The sequence below is a fragment of the Stigmatopora nigra genome, chromosome 4 (genome assembly GCF_051989575.1).
Source record: "Stigmatopora nigra isolate UIUO_SnigA chromosome 4, RoL_Snig_1.1, whole genome shotgun sequence".
Lineage (NCBI taxonomy): Eukaryota > Metazoa > Chordata > Actinopteri > Syngnathiformes > Syngnathidae > Stigmatopora > Stigmatopora nigra.
The window spans coordinates 18,030,916-18,049,461 of NC_135511.1; the positions used below are offsets into that span (position 1 = coordinate 18,030,916).

An 18,546-nucleotide genomic window follows, 5' to 3' on the forward strand; every position below is an offset into this window, starting at 1 on the left:
AAGACTTTAAAAATTAGACAAATAGGCCAGGTCAGCACAAGATATGATACATATAAAAAAGTGCATCCGTTAACAGTACATATGAATCATAAACTGAAAAAAAGGACTAACTAAAGTATTAACATTATCATCACTCATTATTAAAGTAAAAAGTATAAAGTACAAAGTCAAGTAAAAAGGAATGTATTAAGAAATACTAAAATGTCATTTAAAAAAGATAAAAGGGCTGTAAAACACAAAAAAACGAATAAGAGTGGACAGAGCTACTGCCCCAGGCTTTTGCGTGACAGCGCCATCTTGGGGTAAAAATAATAATATTAATAAAATAAAAAATTTAAAAAATACTAATAATTGGCAGCAGGCCGGATTAAAAAAAGCCTAACGGGCCATATGTGGCCCGCGGGCCATAGTTTGCCAATGTCTGATTTAGTTTCATCGGATCGAGTGTCCATTTTTTCACGTTTTTTTTAGGGCGTGACGTCCAATGGTTAATTCTGTGGCCGCGCTCATTAGCCGTAACATAACGCAACGTCTTTGTTAGTGACCTTTCTCAGGGCGCCGGCCGTGGAGTCTCCTGCTAAGTCGCACTTTTACCCCCGTCTTTGATGCCTTGGCTAATTGGGAATGATTTGAGCTTTTTCTTCAGCTTAGGACGCCCGTTAAATTCAGCGAGGAGCTAATGGCAAATGTCACCGGAAATTGGTCAGAAAGAGAGAGAGCGCATCATTCCGCTAATATCCCGGCGTTACAGGAGCGTACCTCAGGAAGGCCTCATTAACAGGGTTGGGGGACGTGGACGCTCCCTTGGATGCAAGATGGACGACGGTGGCGGGAAGCGGGATTACGCTGGTTTGCTTCTAATGAACGCTGTGAACAATTGGTAAAGAAAAATAAAGATTCAAAAAGGAAATCACATCCAATTAAGATTGTGCGCCTAACAACATGATGACATTTGGTGGGAAAAGGTCAAAACAAGTCCCTGGACTTAACCCACGGACAGGAATGCCACATTCTGATTGGATAGAAGCAAACTTTTCAAAATATTTGTATTTTTTTCTTTGACTATTTTTTTCTTCTGACAGTTTGTTTGGAGATTGGCTACATTTCATTTTCTGTACGGCTTGTACCGGGATTGAACCGTGGATATCAAAACGGCAAGCCAAACGCCTTAACCACTAATCCACCGACCGCCCCGCCCGAAGTCGTCAACAAAATAAAAAGCCCTTATTGTCATAATATACAACTGCGCATAACAGAATTAAGATAGATAAGATATTTTGTCAAAATACGTGCAATTAGTGTTGTTATGAATATACATTTTGAATACGTCACAGTGCAAATCTACTCCAAACAAATTTAATGTGAAAAATACGCAGTTGAACAGGTCGCGCATTTTGATGACGTCACAGTGCAAACCTATTCCAAACGAATTTAAATGTGAAAAATACACAAACAGTTGAACAAGTTCGCTTTCACCACGATATCCAAGACCAAATTGCTATATAAGATAGAACTACACACTATTATGATGTTAAAAAATAAAGAAGACTTAAAAAGTTTACATTAAGTACATTGTACGGCATAGATGGATAGCGGTTGTTGTAAATATAGTCGGTCATGACGCTAGATGTGATACACGTTGTTTTCGTGACGTTTATTAGCAGGCAAATATTCAAAGTTTAGCAAAAGCACAACTAAGAACATAATAACTTTAAATAGAATGAAAGAAAAGGCAAACCTTAAGTGTCGTGTCTTCTACCGACGTACTAGCTTACGCTAGTTCTAACAACAGACAGGTGCGGAACGCAATTGATTAGGAAGCTACCGAAACGTACAGAGAATAACACAGGAAACCACCAAAATAAAACAGGATGTGAATGAACATAAACACACGTAAAGTTCGAACGTGTTTTGTTGAATTGAATTCATTATACAAGTATATAAAGAGATTTAAAGCGTTCACCGTGAATGCAAACAACAAACACACAAAGAAATAAATAATCAATAAATAAGTAGCCAACATTAGTCACAACATAAGTAGGGAAGTAGCACAAATAACAACAACAAACAAAAACAGATAAACAATATAAATAGATAAGTGATAGTCAAAATAGATAAGTAGTCAACATAATTATTCACAACTTAAATAAGTAGGGATGTGCACAAATAACAACAACAAACAGATGAACAGATAATCAATAAAAATAATAAGTAATAGTCTGAATAGATAAGTAGTCACAACATAAGTAGGGAAGTGCACAAAAAACAACAACAAATAAATGAACAGATAATCAATAAAAATAATAAATAAATAAGTAATAAATAAGTAAAAATAAATGGGTAATAAAAAAATAAATAGGTAATAAATAAATTTTAAAAAATAAATAGGTAATAAATAAATTAAAAAATAGGTTATAAATAAATAAGTAATGAATAAATACGCAATAAATAAGTGAGTAATACATTAATAAGTAATAGTCCAAATAGATAAGCAGTCATATAAATAAGTAGGTAGAAAGTTGGCATATGGTCACATGAGAGGCATGACAAGTTGCCTGAGAGCCAAAATGGCCCCACGTGTGATGCTACGCGCGACGGCCACAAACACGGATGGCGTGTTTCTGAAGGTTGTACGCACGGCTGGTTGCGATGGTGGTGGTGGTGGTGCGGGGCTTTTGAATCTCAAAGAGCCACCTTTTGATTTTTTGGACCTAGGCTCGACTGTCTGGCAACGCCGAGGCCCGGGCCATAAGGCGAGGCGGGGCCCCGGGATAATGGCGGCAGACGCGGCGAGAGGAGGCCGACAGCTGGCGCATTCCGCCCCAATATGTTTCCATCAAAGAGGCGAGGACGTTTCACAAGATGGCCACCACCAGAGAGAGGGGGAAGAAGGAAAAAAAAAAGAGATTAGAAATAAAATTAGCCGACATCTTGCCCATTTCACCCCGTGATGCACATTTTGGCGAGGAGGGGGCGGGGTTTGGCGATGGTCCTCATTGTGATGCGCAAAAATGAATTAGTCATGCGTCACCTCACCCGAGATCGTCACAGATGTGGCCTGGAGTGTTTTGGAGATTTTTTTTTTTTTGGGAATGCGGCACATATTGTAGCATGTAAATTGACGCCGACCCTCCTTCTCCTCTGTTGCTAATGAGATGTAAAAAAAAATTGGGGGGTGATTGAATCAAGAGCAATCAATGTTTTTTGTTGAAGTGATTGGCATGTCCGCTAGCCAGTGATTCATTAGGATTTTTTAATTTCAAATCATTTGCTGTCATTTTACGGTTGTGACAATCCATTTAAGCTTGGCAGTCAATGAAAAAAAAAATGGTCGCCGGTTCTTCTTTTCCACGCTTGCTTGACGGTGACATTTGGACTTGAATTAACTACTCGAAAATTGCTTGAAAATAAGGAATAAATATATCTGAAAATAGTCTCATTTTCTGAACCACTTTATCCTTATTAGGGTCACGGGGGTGCTGGAGCATATCCCAGCGGACACTGGGCCACCCTGAATCGGTGTCCAGCCAATCACAGGCCACAAAAAGAACAACAGACAACCAATCACTCCTAGTTAGAGGCAATTTAGCTTACAGTTAGCTTAGCATGCATGTTTTTGGAATGTGAGGAAAACCGGAGTACCTGAAGGAAACCCATGCAGGAGAACATGCAGACTCCACACAGGTGGACCTACCTGGGCTCAAACCCAGGACCCCAAAGCTGTGAGGCCGACACGCCAACCACTTGCCCCACCGGACCGGCCATATCTGAAAAGAAAGTTCCATAAAATCTTGTTAGCATCAATTTGGTAGCCTAAACCTTATCTCCAGATATCTAATATAATTGATAAATAAACAGAGCACACTTCAGTATATTTTTTTGTTTATATAATTAGTTTGTATATGTCAAAAATGTGATATATTTTCAATTTATTTAAATATTTTACCTCCGTATTTCTCCAATTGTGACAACACTGACATTAGGACCCGAATTAGCTACCCATACATTGCCTGAAAATTAATTACTATTCAACACTGAAAAAAACGGAATATAATTGACAAAGATGAAAAATAAGGTACTTTTTAACTCTAAATATTGTCAATATTGTTCATTTTATATCTAAAAAAGTAATTTAAATTACTTTTATATTCAATTTCTTCCACTTAAATCTTTTTTCCAACTTTATAGTTAAGAGACTGTGACATTAGGACCCAAAATGGCCGAACATTGCCTGCATAGAAAAGGTCAAAATATTTTAATTTTTATCCAAAACCATGAACGAATAAAGTCTCTATGTTTATAAAACGATGTTAATGAAAACTACTCATTAGAAAATGGAAGTTGACATTATAAAATAAGTCCAAATATTCTTAAAATTAAACCAAATAGTATAGAATGCATCTCTACAATACCGTAATGTCTAATATATGTTTTTTTCCTCCATTTTTTTAATGTGTTGTTAATGAAGCCCGAGGAGAGTATATTGATGTAGCGTTATTGCCGGTTGGGAGGGTCCGAGACCCCCTTCCGACCCCAAAGACGGACGGCGGCGGCGCCATCTGTCCGAGGAGCGTCCAAGAAGCATGCTAAAGTAGCACGTTGTCGGGATCTGCTTTTCTGGACGGGATTTCCGGCCCGTCCGCTGCCAACCACTCAAATGTGTGAAGTGCGAGCCTGTTCATCATCTCGAGTGGACGTCAGATGCTCGCGGACAAAACGCCGCTCGGGCGCGCTCCGAGACGCTTCGGCGTTGGGGAGCGCGCCAAATCTGACACTTACTCAGCCATGCTAGTGCTTCATTATCAGGAAATATGTCATTTGGCAATCGGGGACACTTTCTCACTTTCGCCATGGTGTCTTTATCAAATCAATTTTGTTCTTAAATATATGCTTTTAAAGGGTTGCTAATGTAATGTATTTTGATTAAACTCCAAATGAAAATTATTTAGAGAAAAATACAAAAATATTTTAGAAAAAAATGTAGGAAAGCCATTTTTTGGAATATTTTTGGGGATTTTTTTTTTATTGATCAAATTAAATGGATTATGATTCTCTTCTGAAGTATATGCTTTTAATGGGTTGCTAATGTAATTTATTTTGATTAAATTCCAATTAAAAACATTTAGAAAAAATAGCAAAAAAATTTGATTAAATTTGGATCTGTTAAAAATAAAATATAGTACCTGAATTTGAAGATCTGTAAAAAACAATGATCTGTTTCTCCAGGTCAAGTCTCCAGCACCCCCACGAGCCTTGTGGGGATATAAATGGAAATTTAATCATTTAGAAGAAAATGCGAAGAATTTTGGATAAAATTTTGCTCTGTTAATAATAAAATATAGCACCTGAACTTGAAGTTCTGTAAAAAATGATGATTTCTTTCTCCAAATAAGGTCTCCAGCACCCCCGCGAGCCTTGAGTGGATATAAAAAGGGACATTAATCAATAAATATTCAATTCTGATCTGGTAATGATAAAATATAGCACCTGAACTTGAAGTTCTGTAAAAAACGATGATTTTTTTTCTCTAAATAAGGTCTCCAGCACCCTCGCGGACCTTGTGGGTGTACAAAAATAATGAAAAATAAATCAATAAATATTTTCACCACTCAATTTTAACTCAAATCCAAGTATTGAAAACACAATTATAAAATTCTGCCATTTTATGCTCCAAGCATCGATAAAAATAAATAATGTCCGTTCATTTAAATCAAAATAACGACAAGCCTAAAGAGCAGCCCGGATTCTGATTGACAATCATTTGCTTAAACGAGCTCTCGTTAGCCACACGTGCCAACCAATGACGTGGCAGTCCCGAGATCAAATCCCGCAGCTGCGTTTTGGCCCGCCGCATCATTAATCGTTAGCATTTGGCTAGCTGCGCCGTTTGAGGGCGACGCGTCTGTTGGGGTCCAAACGCTCTCCCATGATTCATAGTGTCACTTGCGTGGGAGTCCATCTTCATGAAGGCGGCAAGCCCTTAATGGACCCCATTCGTCAATCCAAATCCAAAGACCGCCACTAGGAGTCTCTTCGGCACGCCTCACGATTTAGCATCTTTTTGGAAACAAATTAATTATAGCGCGGGGCGGTAGTGGTTAGCGCATCGGTGGCTCACTATTCTGGGTTCCGGGTTCGATCCCAAGTCGGACTTCCTATAATTACCGTATTTTCACGACTATAAGGCACACTTACAAGTCCTAAATTTTCTACAAATTAGACAAATTGTGATTAGCACATACATGCTAAGCTAGCTGGTTAAACACAACATTTCCATTAGCATGCCTCACAAGTTAGCATCTTTTTAGGAACAAATTAATTATAGAGTGGCGCGGTGGAGTAGTGGTCAGTGCATCGGCGGTTCACTGTTCAGGGTTCCGGGTTCGAACCCAAGTCGGTCTCCCTACATCCTCACATACATGCTAAGCTAGCTGGTTAAACACTCAAAATGTTCCTTAGCTATGAGCATGCTAGCAATTAACGTGACCTTAGCATATTTCGTTCAACTAGCCAGCGACATATTGGCGTCGAGCTAATTTGCACGCCGTTAAAATAGCTAACGTTGGCATTTTACCAAGGTATGGTTTGATTGACAGTTCTATCCGCGCAATTTGACGGATTGCTAATCATTTTAGCTCCCTAACTGACATGAAAATGGTAAGAAAATGCAACATAATTACCTCTTACTCACCACATGCAGAAAACCCGCACTAATTGGCAGGAGATGGAAAAGTCAGCCCAACGCTAGCTGGAATTTTCTGGACTTGTCCTGTTACTAAAGGGTCAGCGTTCGATTCCAGGCTCCTACTGCCCTTGAACGCTAATTGCGCACCTGTGGGATGGCAGATGTGTGGGTAAATTGGTGTTAGCATCCGTGGGTAAAGTGCTTTAGACATGCTAAAAACCTCTCGCTATATATTAGCATTCACCATTTGTAATCTGCTAGCATGCTATTCAAAGCTTTTAAACTTTGTTGTTACCATGTGCCCATAATGTCAGGTATACTTGTACTAGCTAGAACAGCACTAGCTAGCTCAACATGATCTTAAATCCTTAGCCAGAATGGCTAAAAAAAAGTGGGCCGTCCTGGATGAAATGTTTTGGACTTGACCATGCACAAACAAAGGCAAAAATAGCTGTTTTGGCTAGTCTTTCAATTGTAGCTTATTTGGACTCAGGTGGACCAACCTGGATTTGAACCCAAAAACCCAGAGCTGTGAGCCCAACGTGCCAACCACCTTCCCCACCGGGCCACCCAAATTTGTTTTTTTGTTCGTATGAGGACTTGGCCACACATATACACACACATACACACATACATACATACATAGACACATACACACACAAATACACACATGCATACACACATACACACAAAAATACACACAAAAACATACACAGACAGATACACAAACATACACAAAAACACATACACAGGCACACAAACAAACATACACATACACACACAAAAACATACATACAGATACACAAACACACACACAAACACAAATAAACACATACACACAAAAATACAAACACACACAAAAATACACATACACAAACATACACACACAGATACACAAACATACACAAAAACACATACACAAGCACACACAAACACACACACACAGATACACAAACATACACACATACACAAGCACACACATAAACATACACACAGATACACAAACATACACACTTACACACATACACATACACACACAGGCAAATATTTATAAGAGGGGTGACAATTTAGCATCATGAACTCCACTGGCCAACACATCTAAACCAAGCATGTATTTGAAATCCGTACTGAAAATAGACCAAACAATACTAAAAGATCTCCTTTGACCCAAAATGGCAGACTTCCCTTGTCAGGACTTCTCAAAACAAGCATCCAGGCTGGCTCTCATTATTTTTGATGCGCCGCTTGCTCTCTCTCTGGCTGGCTGGCGTCAACACGCCAGGCGCGATGCAGCTGGACTCTGGCGAAGGCGTCCACTCACAGAGCATTAATGCGCCCCTGCCAGAGTGCTGCATAATGGGAAGCGGGCGAAAGCACCCAGGCTGTAAAAAACCACAGTGGACTTTTACATCTGTCTGCCCTCATTGGCGCATGACCACCACCACCACTACCCCCCACAGCCCCACTCGCCCGCGCACTCTACCGCGGGGGTGCGCGAAGCACATTGGCGACGCCGCCTGGCTGACAGATTCCCGCCTGGGCCGCTCGGAAAAAAAAGAGGCCTGCCAGCAGCAGCTGTCCGGTAGCATCGGGAATGCTAATCTGCGCCTTGACAAAGACGGAAGGGGAGTGAGCGTCAACAACACTTTGGACCCGCAGCGCTTGTTGAGTTCGGGTTTTTTTTTTTGAGGGGGTGGGGGTAGTTTGTTGGATAGGCGGAAATGCTACGCTAATTCGTAGCTTGCACTGCGGGCGGTGGTTGCAAAAAAATGTGGGAAGAGCGATGCTATGAGGATGCCAGGCAATTAGGGGGGAATCATGAGTTTACAAAGTCAAACAGTCGGGAATATGATTCGTCAAAGTCGGCCATTTTTTTGGAAAATATTCGATTTTTAACTGAGATTTTGAAGCATTGTTTTTTAAATTGGGATTTTATGGCATTTTTTTTTAAAGTTCAATTTGAATAAAATAATTTTTGGACTCTATTTTAATTAGCGTATTCTCACGACTATAAGGCGCACTTAAAAGTCTTACATTTTCTACAAAATAGACAGTGCGCCTTATAATCCAGTGCGCTTTATATAAGGAGCAATACTCAAATTGTTATCACGATATAAAAATATAATCACCACTTACCCTCACTAGGGTTGCAAGGGGTGTCGGAGACTATGATGGTCAGCCAATCTGAGGGCACAACAAATTAATCATTGCTAAAGGGAATTTAGACTGTTCTACGAGCTAGCTTAGCATGCAAAGCAGAGTATTCGAGAAAAGCCCACATTAACTCTCTTAGATATAATATTTAGATTTAAATTTGATCCTAAAACAAAGTCATCACTGACTTTCCCGGGCCAAACAAAATGATGTGGCGAACCAGATTTGGCCCCCGGGCCGCCACTTTGACACCTATGGTCTAACGCTTTGTTTTTAGTACTAAAACACTTTTAGTGGATAAAAACTACATGATTAAGTGCAGAGGCAATTGTAGGAATTCCTCCATTCCCCCACAATGCAACATTCCGTCACGCATATTACCAACGGGGGCACCCTGCTGTGCCATTTTAATTGGTGGCCGACAAAAATGGAGTCATCACTCAGTCATCTTCCTGACACGCGCACTCTGGTTTTCAGTGGAGCGCATCCCGCCCGGCTTGTCGTTTTCGGCGCCAAGGCGGGAGGATGCGACCCAACTTATCTGATTACCCACGATGCATCAGAGCTTTGCCAATGCGGGATGCGAGTAAACAAGACTTGACTGACATGGAAGCAGACGCTCGCTGAGGCTGAGCTGAAGATGGCTGCCACGCGGCGGGCTGACGTGACCACGACGTCCTGACCGCTCGAGTTTGTCTTGCTGATAACAGTTTAAGTCGACACAGCTGCCGCACTACCCAGACGCCCAATTTTTACCCAACAACTGTGGCCTTAAGACGGTTTTTGTGGGTCAATTCTTAATAGTAATGACTATCAGTACAAAAATATTACGAAGTAAAATTGGGTTTCTGGGCGGAATTTCCCAAATAATTTCAATACTTATTTTTTAACCAAAATGGCGGATTTTCAGTTTTTTTTAGTGGGTGTACTCACAATAGCCAATGCATGCTAAAGCTAGCTAAGTGAACAAATTGAGTTTGTAGGCTAAATGCAATTGCTTCAGGACAAACATGCTTAAAAAAAGTGCTAGCGGGAGACCTAAGCTAGCTGTTAGCATCCATTAGCTAGATAACATCCACAAATTGACTTTGGAGGCTATTTTTTGAATTTCCAAGTTATATTGCAAAGTACTACAGTTGGTGGAGGACAAACATGCTTTAAAAAAGTGCTAGAGTGGGACCTAAGCTAGCCGTTAGCATCCATTAGCAACTATCAACTCCTTTTCCATGCTTACGAATGTCCAAGTACTACAGTTGGTTCAGGACAAACATACTTAAAAAAAGTGCTAGCGGTGGATCTAATCTATCTGTTAGCATACATTAGCAACTATCATCTCCATTTCCATGCTTATGAAAGCTAGCTAACATCCACAAATTGACTTTCTAGGCTAATTTTTGAATGTCCAAGTTGTACTGCAAAACATGGCAGTTGGTTCAGGACAAACATAATTTTAAAAAGTGCTAGCGGGGATCTAAGCTAGCCGTTAGCATCCGTTAGCAACTATCATCCCCATTTGCATTGCATATGTTTGTGAAAAAGAGCCCCGCAGTGAAGCCAAAATGGAGGGGCTACATGAATATGCATTAATTCAACTAAAAGCTCCGACCTGACCTACATGAGACGAGGTTAGCCAGAAGACATGTTGCTAGCTACATTAGCTCCATTAGCTCGGGAGGACAACTAGAATGTGAAAAACAGATTGAACTGAAATGTCATTGTTAAGTTGATTTGAAACCCAAATTTTAAATCCTAGCTAAATCAATCTTCCTGGGAAATAGACTCTGATTGGCTGACGTGCGATGACATCAGCGCGACCTCTTCCAGCCGGCCGGTTTGCGAGCTACGGCGCAAACACGAAAGCGTGCCAGCGGCAGAAAATGAAGCTGCGCTCATCCAAAGTCATTTGCGGCCGAGTCCATTAGCATCATCAGCGGCGCTGATGAATTCCCCTTCACCGTTGCGGCGCTCTGACGCTCTTAATGACATTCTGCTCTCCTTGGCGTCACGCCACACGTGCCACACACACACAAAATGCCAGCAAGACAGTCACATTCAATGCTCTTAACTTGAAACGCTAATCAACGAGGCACACCACAAATCTTAGCTTCATTTGAAATTCTTAACTGTGACTTCAATCCTGTTTTTAAAGCACAAAACAATGGTTGGAAGCCTCATTTCAGGAATGAGCTTCAAAATATACTTTAAAATGCTAACCTTAGCGTCTAAACCACATGTGTCAAAGTGGTGGCCCATGGGCCAGATCTGGCCCACCGGATTATTTTGTGGGGCCCGAAAAGTAAATCTTGAGTGCCGACTTTCTGTTTTAGGATCAAATTAAAATGAGTATAGATGTATATTAAATTTCCTGATTTTCCTCCTTTAAATCAATCATTGTCATTTTTAATCCATTTTTTCGGTGTTTTTAGTTCAAAAAATGTTTTAAAAAATCTAAAAATATATTTTAAAAAAGCTAAAATAAACATTATTTTAGATCTATAAAAAAAACAGAATATTCAGGGCTTTTAATCCGGTTCTTTTAATCCATTAATTTAAAAAAAAAATCTAGATATTATATCAAAATTTGGTCCAGCCCACTTGAAATGGAGTTGACGTTAATACCGCCCGAAAGACTCATTTAAAACCTCAACTTTAACCAAAACCCAAATCAAAACTCCTCCTTATCATCACTAACGTCCCCAAACTTTCTTAAAACCTGAACCCCAACCTCACTAATCCATCAAAACCCATCTCAAGTCAAAGTTCTTCTTCTTTGGTTTGGATCCAAAAACTGTCTCCGCTCTTCACAGATCATCAGCCAGGTTCTAGCGCCATCCAAACAGCCCCGCCCCCTTTCCTTCTGTCCTGATGATGTAATTATTTCCCAGCAGCACCTGCGCAACTGCGAAGGGGGGCGGGGGCGAAGGGTTTTTTTCACGAATTGCCGCCAAGCGTGCAGATGTTTCTAATTGCTTTCCATTAGCAAGAATAACAGCTGTTTATATCCATCAGCACATCACTCAGCAGACTTACGAGCTAACATCTCCCACCTGGTCAGCCTCAGCCGGCCTAGCAGGACCCCCGTACACACCCCTTCCACATAGCCCCGCCCCCTTCGCCTGCCAGGCTTCTGGTGCCAACTTCCATGAATGGAAGTCACCTTCAGGTTAATGTTTAAAACGGGAATATTTAGCTTTATGATTTGTTGCATGTAGGCGAGTTGTCGGGTTCTAAATTGCTAGTTAGTTAGTTAGTCAAGGTGGTTAATTGATAGGGTGTGGTTGGTTGGTGGGTTGTTTAGTTTGGTCAGATGGTAGTATTTTTCGGTAAAATTGTTGGTTTGACTGAATTTTTTGATGTTTTGTTGGTTAGTTGGTCATTTGTGAATGTTATGTAGTTGGGTAATTAGGTTGTTTTCAGTTTTGGGCTTGAGATACTTTGTCAGAGTAAACTTAAGTGAGGTAGATTGACTTTGGTAGTTGGTTAAGTTATCACTGAGGAAGTTATTTAGTCAGTTTTTGTTGGTTGATTTGGTAAATTAGTAAATGAGTTGGATTTTTGTGAGTGAATGTATAAGGTAGCTAGCTACAGTTTGGGTGTTAAGCTAGTTAGTCAGAGTTGACTTGGGTAGGGTAGCCAGACGGGTTTGATTACTTTGTGAGTGGTTAAGTTTTTTAACTAGGTCTACATTGTCTTGTGTGTCTTGTGTCAGTCTTGCTACTGCAACCAAAATATTTCCCAAATACAAGATGAAATAAAGTTCTAAGCTTGGCTATCCTAAGTTAGCCAGTTCCTTGTTTAACTCAGCCAGCTAGGGAGTTAGCTAACGGTTTGGCTTGTTTGCTAGTTGTTTAATTCGTCACCAAAACAGTTACTTTGTCCATGTTCCCCAACTTGTTGTTTACTGAATGAGTCGACTAGGTCTGTTAGTTAGCATTTGGGAGTTAGCAAGCGGGAAGTCCATCAAAGAAAGACTTTCGCAGTTAGCCGCTAAGGCTAAAAACTGGCTAAAAACAACACAAACAATATTTTCATAAACTGGTGAAGGTTGACAAAGAACTGAATATCATTTTCAGATCGCGCTAGCTAAATGGTTTGGCTAGGTTGAAGCTAAAATTGAAGTTTTTGTGCTACCTGATGCTCGGCTACGTACTCCAAAGAGTGTGGGTGGGTGGACGGATATGTTTGTGAGGAGTTTCTGTGGCCAAGTGATTGAGTGGGCTGCCAAAGCCGTCAGACTCGGCAGTGGTGAGCATCCGTGGCCTCGACTTGTCCGTTTGTTTCCGGCGCGGAGAACGAAGATATTATTCCCCGCCAAAAGTCCGAAGTGTAAAGAAACGCTGCGAAAGTGTTCCGTCTCCAAATGTCTGAGCGTCACACCAGCACATCCTCCCACAGAGCGGGACAGCAGACATTTGTTGTGGTGATAATTAATTCTGCTTTACACACTCGTGCAGGAGATCTGTCCAAACGTTATCTTCCGGAATCTTCCCAAGAACACAAAAGATGATAGACGATGGAGAGAAATTAGTAAAGTCTCTCCCTGTTCGCGTTTTATGACGATTATATGTTGGCCGGACCATATTAGATATAATATTTAGATTTTATTTTTATAAATGGATTAAATGAACTGGATTAAAAGCCCTGAATATTCAGTTTTTTTATAGATCTAAGACAACGTTTATTTTAGCTTTTTTTAAATATATTTTTAGATTTTACAAAATGATTTTTGAACTAAAATCACAGAAAAAAATGATTAAAAAATGACAATTATTGATGTAAAAGGGGGAAAATCAGGAAATGTAAAATACATCTATACTCTTCATTTTAATCTGATCCTAAGTCAGCACTCATGATTTATTTTCACGGGCCGCACAAAATGATAAGGCGGGCCAGATTTAGCCCCCGGGCCGCCACTTTGACACACACCTGAGTTATAGAGAAAAGTAGCATTTGATACAAGTACAATTTTGAGCAAATATTTAGCTTGAGATACGGGATACATTTTTATACATATAAGTGTAATGTCTCTATGAGTACTGGGCGGAGCTTTGCATTTTCTTCAGTGTTTTTTTCCCCCCGTTAGTCAGTACGAATGGCGGAGCTTGCTCGCTAATACAAGAGGAGTATATACTACTTCTAGTTGGCAAGTAGTCGTGCATTATCCTATTGTGACGACATTTGTGTACATCATTTTTGAACTATTTTTAAGGGAATACAAAAGCTTACCTATAAAAACTGCAGCTGAAAGTCAGGATGGAGACGGGGAAAATCGAGCCAACCCGGGAGAAGAAACGTATCCAAATCTGAAATAAAATTAGAATTAAGTTTAGTGTAAGGTTAGGTTTTATCATAAAAATAATAAGACCATTCACAACAACTATGGTAAACAACACTGTGTGGGCATGGCTTTTTTAGTCCAGCTAAAATTCCGAAATTCTGCATCAAATCACATTACAAAGTTAACTTCTACAATTACCGTATTTACACGACTATAAGGCACACCAAAAAGTCTTACATTTTCTCCAAAATAGACAGTGCGCCTTATAATCCAGTGCGCCTTATATATGGAAAAAACAGAAAACCAAAAACCACCACTGTCGGATATTAAAAAAACACAAATGCCTGAACTGAAACAATACTGTTAAATATGCAGATGCCATCTTAGTTTACAAAATATTCCATCATATAGCTCCTCCCCCACTACAAGATTTTATACCAAAAAATCCAAAACATCAACAATGGCTGGCTCTAGAGGTGACTGTAAAGTAGTGAGTGCTTCTTACCTGGAAGTCAATAGCAATTACTGTATTTTCACCACTATAAGGCGCACTTAAAAGTCTTAAATTTTCTCCAAAATAGACAGGGCGCCTTATAATCCAGTGCGCCTTATATATGGAAAAAAATGTCATTCATTGAGGGTGCGCCTTATAGTCGTGAAAATACGGTACTATATTATCGCCCTGTTTATTTTAGTTTCCACTCAACCAATCATGGCCGCTTTTACTACCAAATCTCCGCCCAGGAACCTTTGGTTTTGCGTTAAATCTATTTGTACATATTTTCTTTGGATTTAAGGTCAAAAGAAGCGTGTTTTTGTAGCAAAAGTAGTCAGTCCGCCGTCATGGCTGGGATTCCATTACTAACGGAGCCGCTGACCCTTTGTTTGCCCCCCATCACAAACAACAGGACGGAGACCCCCGACCGTTCGCTAGCCGCCAGTGCATGACCGTGACTGCGCGCATACATCAAGGCGTGGCCCCCCCGCCGCGTGGTGCCCATTCGCTGTAAATACCAGCGCTCAACACAAGTGCATTGTGGGACATTATAGGGGCTCATTCGTGCGAGGGAGGGAAGATTCAAGGAAGTCCCCGAAATTTGAAGGTCAGTGTAAATGCATCTTGACTTTAATAACGCAAGATGGCCGCAAAGCACATATTCACGCAAACTAGATGGGGCGTTTTGTGTCAAAATCTGTTAGGTTTTTTTAATAATAACTGTTAAATGGTTGGTTAGAATGACTTTTGTATGTTGATATTTCTATAATTAGTTACAAATGGCTACTATTTTGAAATGGGACAACAATTATGTTTTTTTAGCTCGAGTTAGTTGGTTAATTAGATAGTTTTTATTTAAATTTAAAAAGTGGGTCTTTTTTAATGATTGAGGATTGGCTGATTAGGTATTAAAAGGCTACTATTTTGAACTGGAACAAAAATGAGTGTTATTATTAATTATTTTAATACCTTGAATTAGTTGGTTTATTATACTTTTTAATTTTTTACATTTCAAATTTAAGATTTTTTTTTTTGTCAATTGTGGGTTAATTTTTTGCCTTCTATTTTTTTCCCACAATGCAAATGGGTAGGGCTGCGCGGTGGATTAAGTGGTTAGCTCGTCGGCTTCACGGTGGAAGACCTGGGTTCAAATCCAGGTCAGTCTATCTGTGTGGAATGTTATCCTCGGGCCTGTGTAGGGTTACTCTGGGTACTCCGGTTTCCTCCACCATCCCAAAATAATGTTAGCTAGGCTAATTGTAGGCTAAATTGTCCTTATATGTGAACATGAGTGGTTGTTTGTTTCCTGGTGTTCTGTGATTGGCTGACCACCAATTCAGGCTCGGGCCTAAAGTCAGCTGGGATAGGCTCATGCATCCCCCTCAACCCTAGTGAGGAATTAAAATAGCAACAAAACATATTTCTATTAAAGAAAAGTGACTATGACGATGCACGTACTGTATCTTACACTGCCACCCGCAGGATTGGAGTGGAACCATCCTAGCAGATGTTTACATCATTTAAAGATGGTTCTTCATTGATTTCAAGTCTGAGGATCAAGAGGAGCAGACGGCCACTTTCCCCAGAAAGACCCCGTTCGCGCCTGGGCGTCGTCGTCGGCGGCCGGGGCGGCGCCGGCGGACCCTGGGGCGCCCGGGCGAGCGGCAGAGTATATCCGTCACAACGCATGAACCTGAAGGCCGGCGGGCAGGCGGCGGCGTGGCGGGATACGCTGATGCCGCCTGGCGTACCTGTCACCCAAAGCTGCGAGCCCAGCTTCAGAAACGAGGTGGCTGGTGTCACATTAGTCCGCCCAGGGGTGCGGCGGAATGGCGGGGGGGCGCCAGGGGACGAGGGGAGGGGGCGCCCAACTCCGGCGCGGCGGTGCGTCACTCGGTCAGCACTTTCTAGTCCCTTGCGTGCCTTGGTTGCTTTGTGTCAGCAATGGAAATTTACTGGGAACACAAGAAAAAAAGGGTATCTTTGATGCTATGTTATGCTAATCCCGTTAGCCGCGATAGACATATCATTCGCACTCCCTCCTGTTGAGTATTCAACCGTGCATGTTTTTTAACCCGCAGAAAACCCACACAGGCATGCAGAGAACATGCAAACTCCACATGGGAAGTTTAGAAGCCAGCAGAGATTGAACCCTCGATCTCGGACATGCGAGGCGGACATGCAAGTCCACTACTCCACCGTGCCAGTTGTCCTATTCTGTTTTAAATGATTAAATCTTGTTAAAGAGTACTAAAAAAATAGTCAGAGATCAATAATTATTAAAATATTTTTTTTAAGTTGAACCCTCGTTCTCAGAAATGCGAGGCGGACATGCGAATCCACTACACCACCATGCCACTGTTGTCCTATTCCGTTTTAAATTATTAAATCTCTTTAAAGAGTACTAAAAAAATAGTCACAGATCAATAATTATTTTTAAAAAAAATTAAGTTCGCCTCTGCATAGACGAAATGCTTTAAACGATAAAAAAAAATAAAAAAAATATTAAATAAAAAACTAAAACCAAGTCTCTTAAATTCAGCAATGTACGCTCGGAAATAACTGGTCAGACTTTAACAATAGATTCGACTGAGTTTGCCCGATGCTAATCAATGCTAAGCTACCTGTTTACAAGCCCAGTTTTGGTTCATCCCCCCAGCTGTCCTCACGAGATGAAAAACAATATTAATGATTGACGTCAAAGCAGAAAAACCAAATCAAGGTAAATCTAGCGAGTAGCAGTTGCAGATGGTCCGTTGGGCCTTTTTTAATAACCAAATCTGCTTTTGTGTTATCGAAAAAATGACAATAACCTTTTCCCTAATCCTGCCTGCTTTAGTACTTGGTACACCTGGATTTAGACTCCGCACGTAAACCTCCCTATTACGCCCCCCCCCCCCCCCCCTCACAATCCCTCCATATTAGGATTACATACTCTTAATAAATATTTGAGATCAGCATATCTGTTTAATTTCATGTCCTGGATTAAAGCGGGCCTTCATGCTAACATCTGCACGGGGGTCTTAGTACCATTGTTTGACACACTTTTCTTGCAAAAGTAACCTAGTTACTTTACCAACAATAAATAAACAAACTAAGTAAAGCAGTGTTTTCTGGTTACGTCAACCGGAAATTAATTTATTTATGTGACCACTTATTCATGTTGACTTCTCATCTATTTTGACTACTTATCTATGTGGTCTACTTATCTATGTGGTCTACTTACCTATGTTGACTACTTATCTATGTTGACTACTTATCTATGTTGACTACTTATCTATGTTGACTACTCATCTATGTTGACTACTTATCTATGTTGACTACTTATCTATGTTGACTACTTATCTATGTTGACTACTTATCTATGGTGACCACCCATAAATGTTGACTACTTACCTATGTTGACTACTTATCACTAATTATCTATGTTGATAAACTATCTATGATGACTACTTATCCTTGTATCTTGACTAGTTATCTATGTTGACTATTTATCTATGATGACTACTTATCTATGTTGACTACTTATTTATGTTGTTGACTACTTCTTGTGTTGACTACTTTTATGATTATTACTTATTATTTATTGATTATTTATTAGTTTGTTGTTCTTATTTGTGAATTTCCATACTTAAATTACTATACTATTTATTTATGTTGATGACTAATTTATTTCTTATTCATTGTTTATTTATTATTTGTTAATTATTGCAGTTCTTGCGGTTATTTGTGCATTTTCTACTTATTTGTGTTGTTTACTTCTTGTTTACTTATAACTTAATGCTAGTATTTCTTATTATTAATGTTTAAATTAGCTTTAAATCTCATTATACTTGTTCAATGACAAAAAAAAACATTCAATATTAGGTAAATGAAGTAATACTGGGAGGAGAATTCATAAACTTGAATATTTATAAAGCGTTGTTACTGAGG

General features: G+C 40.1%; 1 protein-coding gene and 3 long non-coding RNA genes across 6 annotated transcripts in view; all 4 read right to left on the reverse strand.

The window, feature by feature from the left end:
* The window catches only part of LOC144195682 (uncharacterized), a 31,651-nt gene extending 29,346 nt beyond the window's left edge, over nt 1-2,305 (reverse strand). For both annotated transcript variants that reach the window (XR_013326134.1, XR_013326133.1), the window contains exons 1-2: nt 1,739-2,305; nt 760-867 (exon numbers count right to left, since the gene is read on the reverse strand). This is a non-coding gene — a long non-coding RNA (uncharacterized LOC144195682). The remainder of the gene's footprint in view (nt 1-759; nt 868-1,738) is intronic.
* Nucleotides 2,306-2,428: 123 nt separating this feature from the next.
* On the reverse strand, nt 2,429-3,990 carry LOC144195579 (uncharacterized). 2 transcript variants are annotated; one of them, XR_013326104.1, is made up of 3 exons: nt 3,947-3,990; nt 3,643-3,767; nt 2,429-2,807 (listed from the first exon to the last, which is right to left on the reverse strand). XR_013326104.1 is itself a non-coding variant. In XM_077715309.1 (3 exons), the coding sequence occupies exons 1-3, from the start codon at nt 3,978-3,980 to the stop codon at nt 2,531-2,533; spliced, it is 384 nt and encodes a 127-aa protein (XP_077571435.1). In that variant the 5' UTR covers nt 3,981-3,982; the 3' UTR covers nt 2,429-2,530. The 2 variants fall into 2 exon arrangements, 1 of the variants encoding a protein (XP_077571435.1); XM_077715309.1 differs by having other exon boundaries at nt 3,695-3,767; nt 3,947-3,982.
* A 1,354-nt stretch (nt 3,991-5,344) lies between these two features.
* On the reverse strand, nt 5,345-7,232 carry LOC144195792 (uncharacterized). Its single transcript, XR_013326161.1, has 3 exons — nt 6,681-7,232; nt 5,488-5,557; nt 5,345-5,414 (listed from the first exon to the last, which is right to left on the reverse strand). It is a non-coding gene; the product is annotated as an uncharacterized LOC144195792 (long non-coding RNA).
* An 8,563-nt stretch (nt 7,233-15,795) lies between these two features.
* On the reverse strand, nt 15,796-16,982 carry LOC144195802 (uncharacterized). Its single transcript, XR_013326162.1, has 3 exons — nt 16,365-16,982; nt 16,072-16,257; nt 15,796-16,001 (listed from the first exon to the last, which is right to left on the reverse strand). It is a non-coding gene; the product is annotated as an uncharacterized LOC144195802 (long non-coding RNA).
* Nucleotides 16,983-18,546: the final 1,564 nt, after the last annotated feature.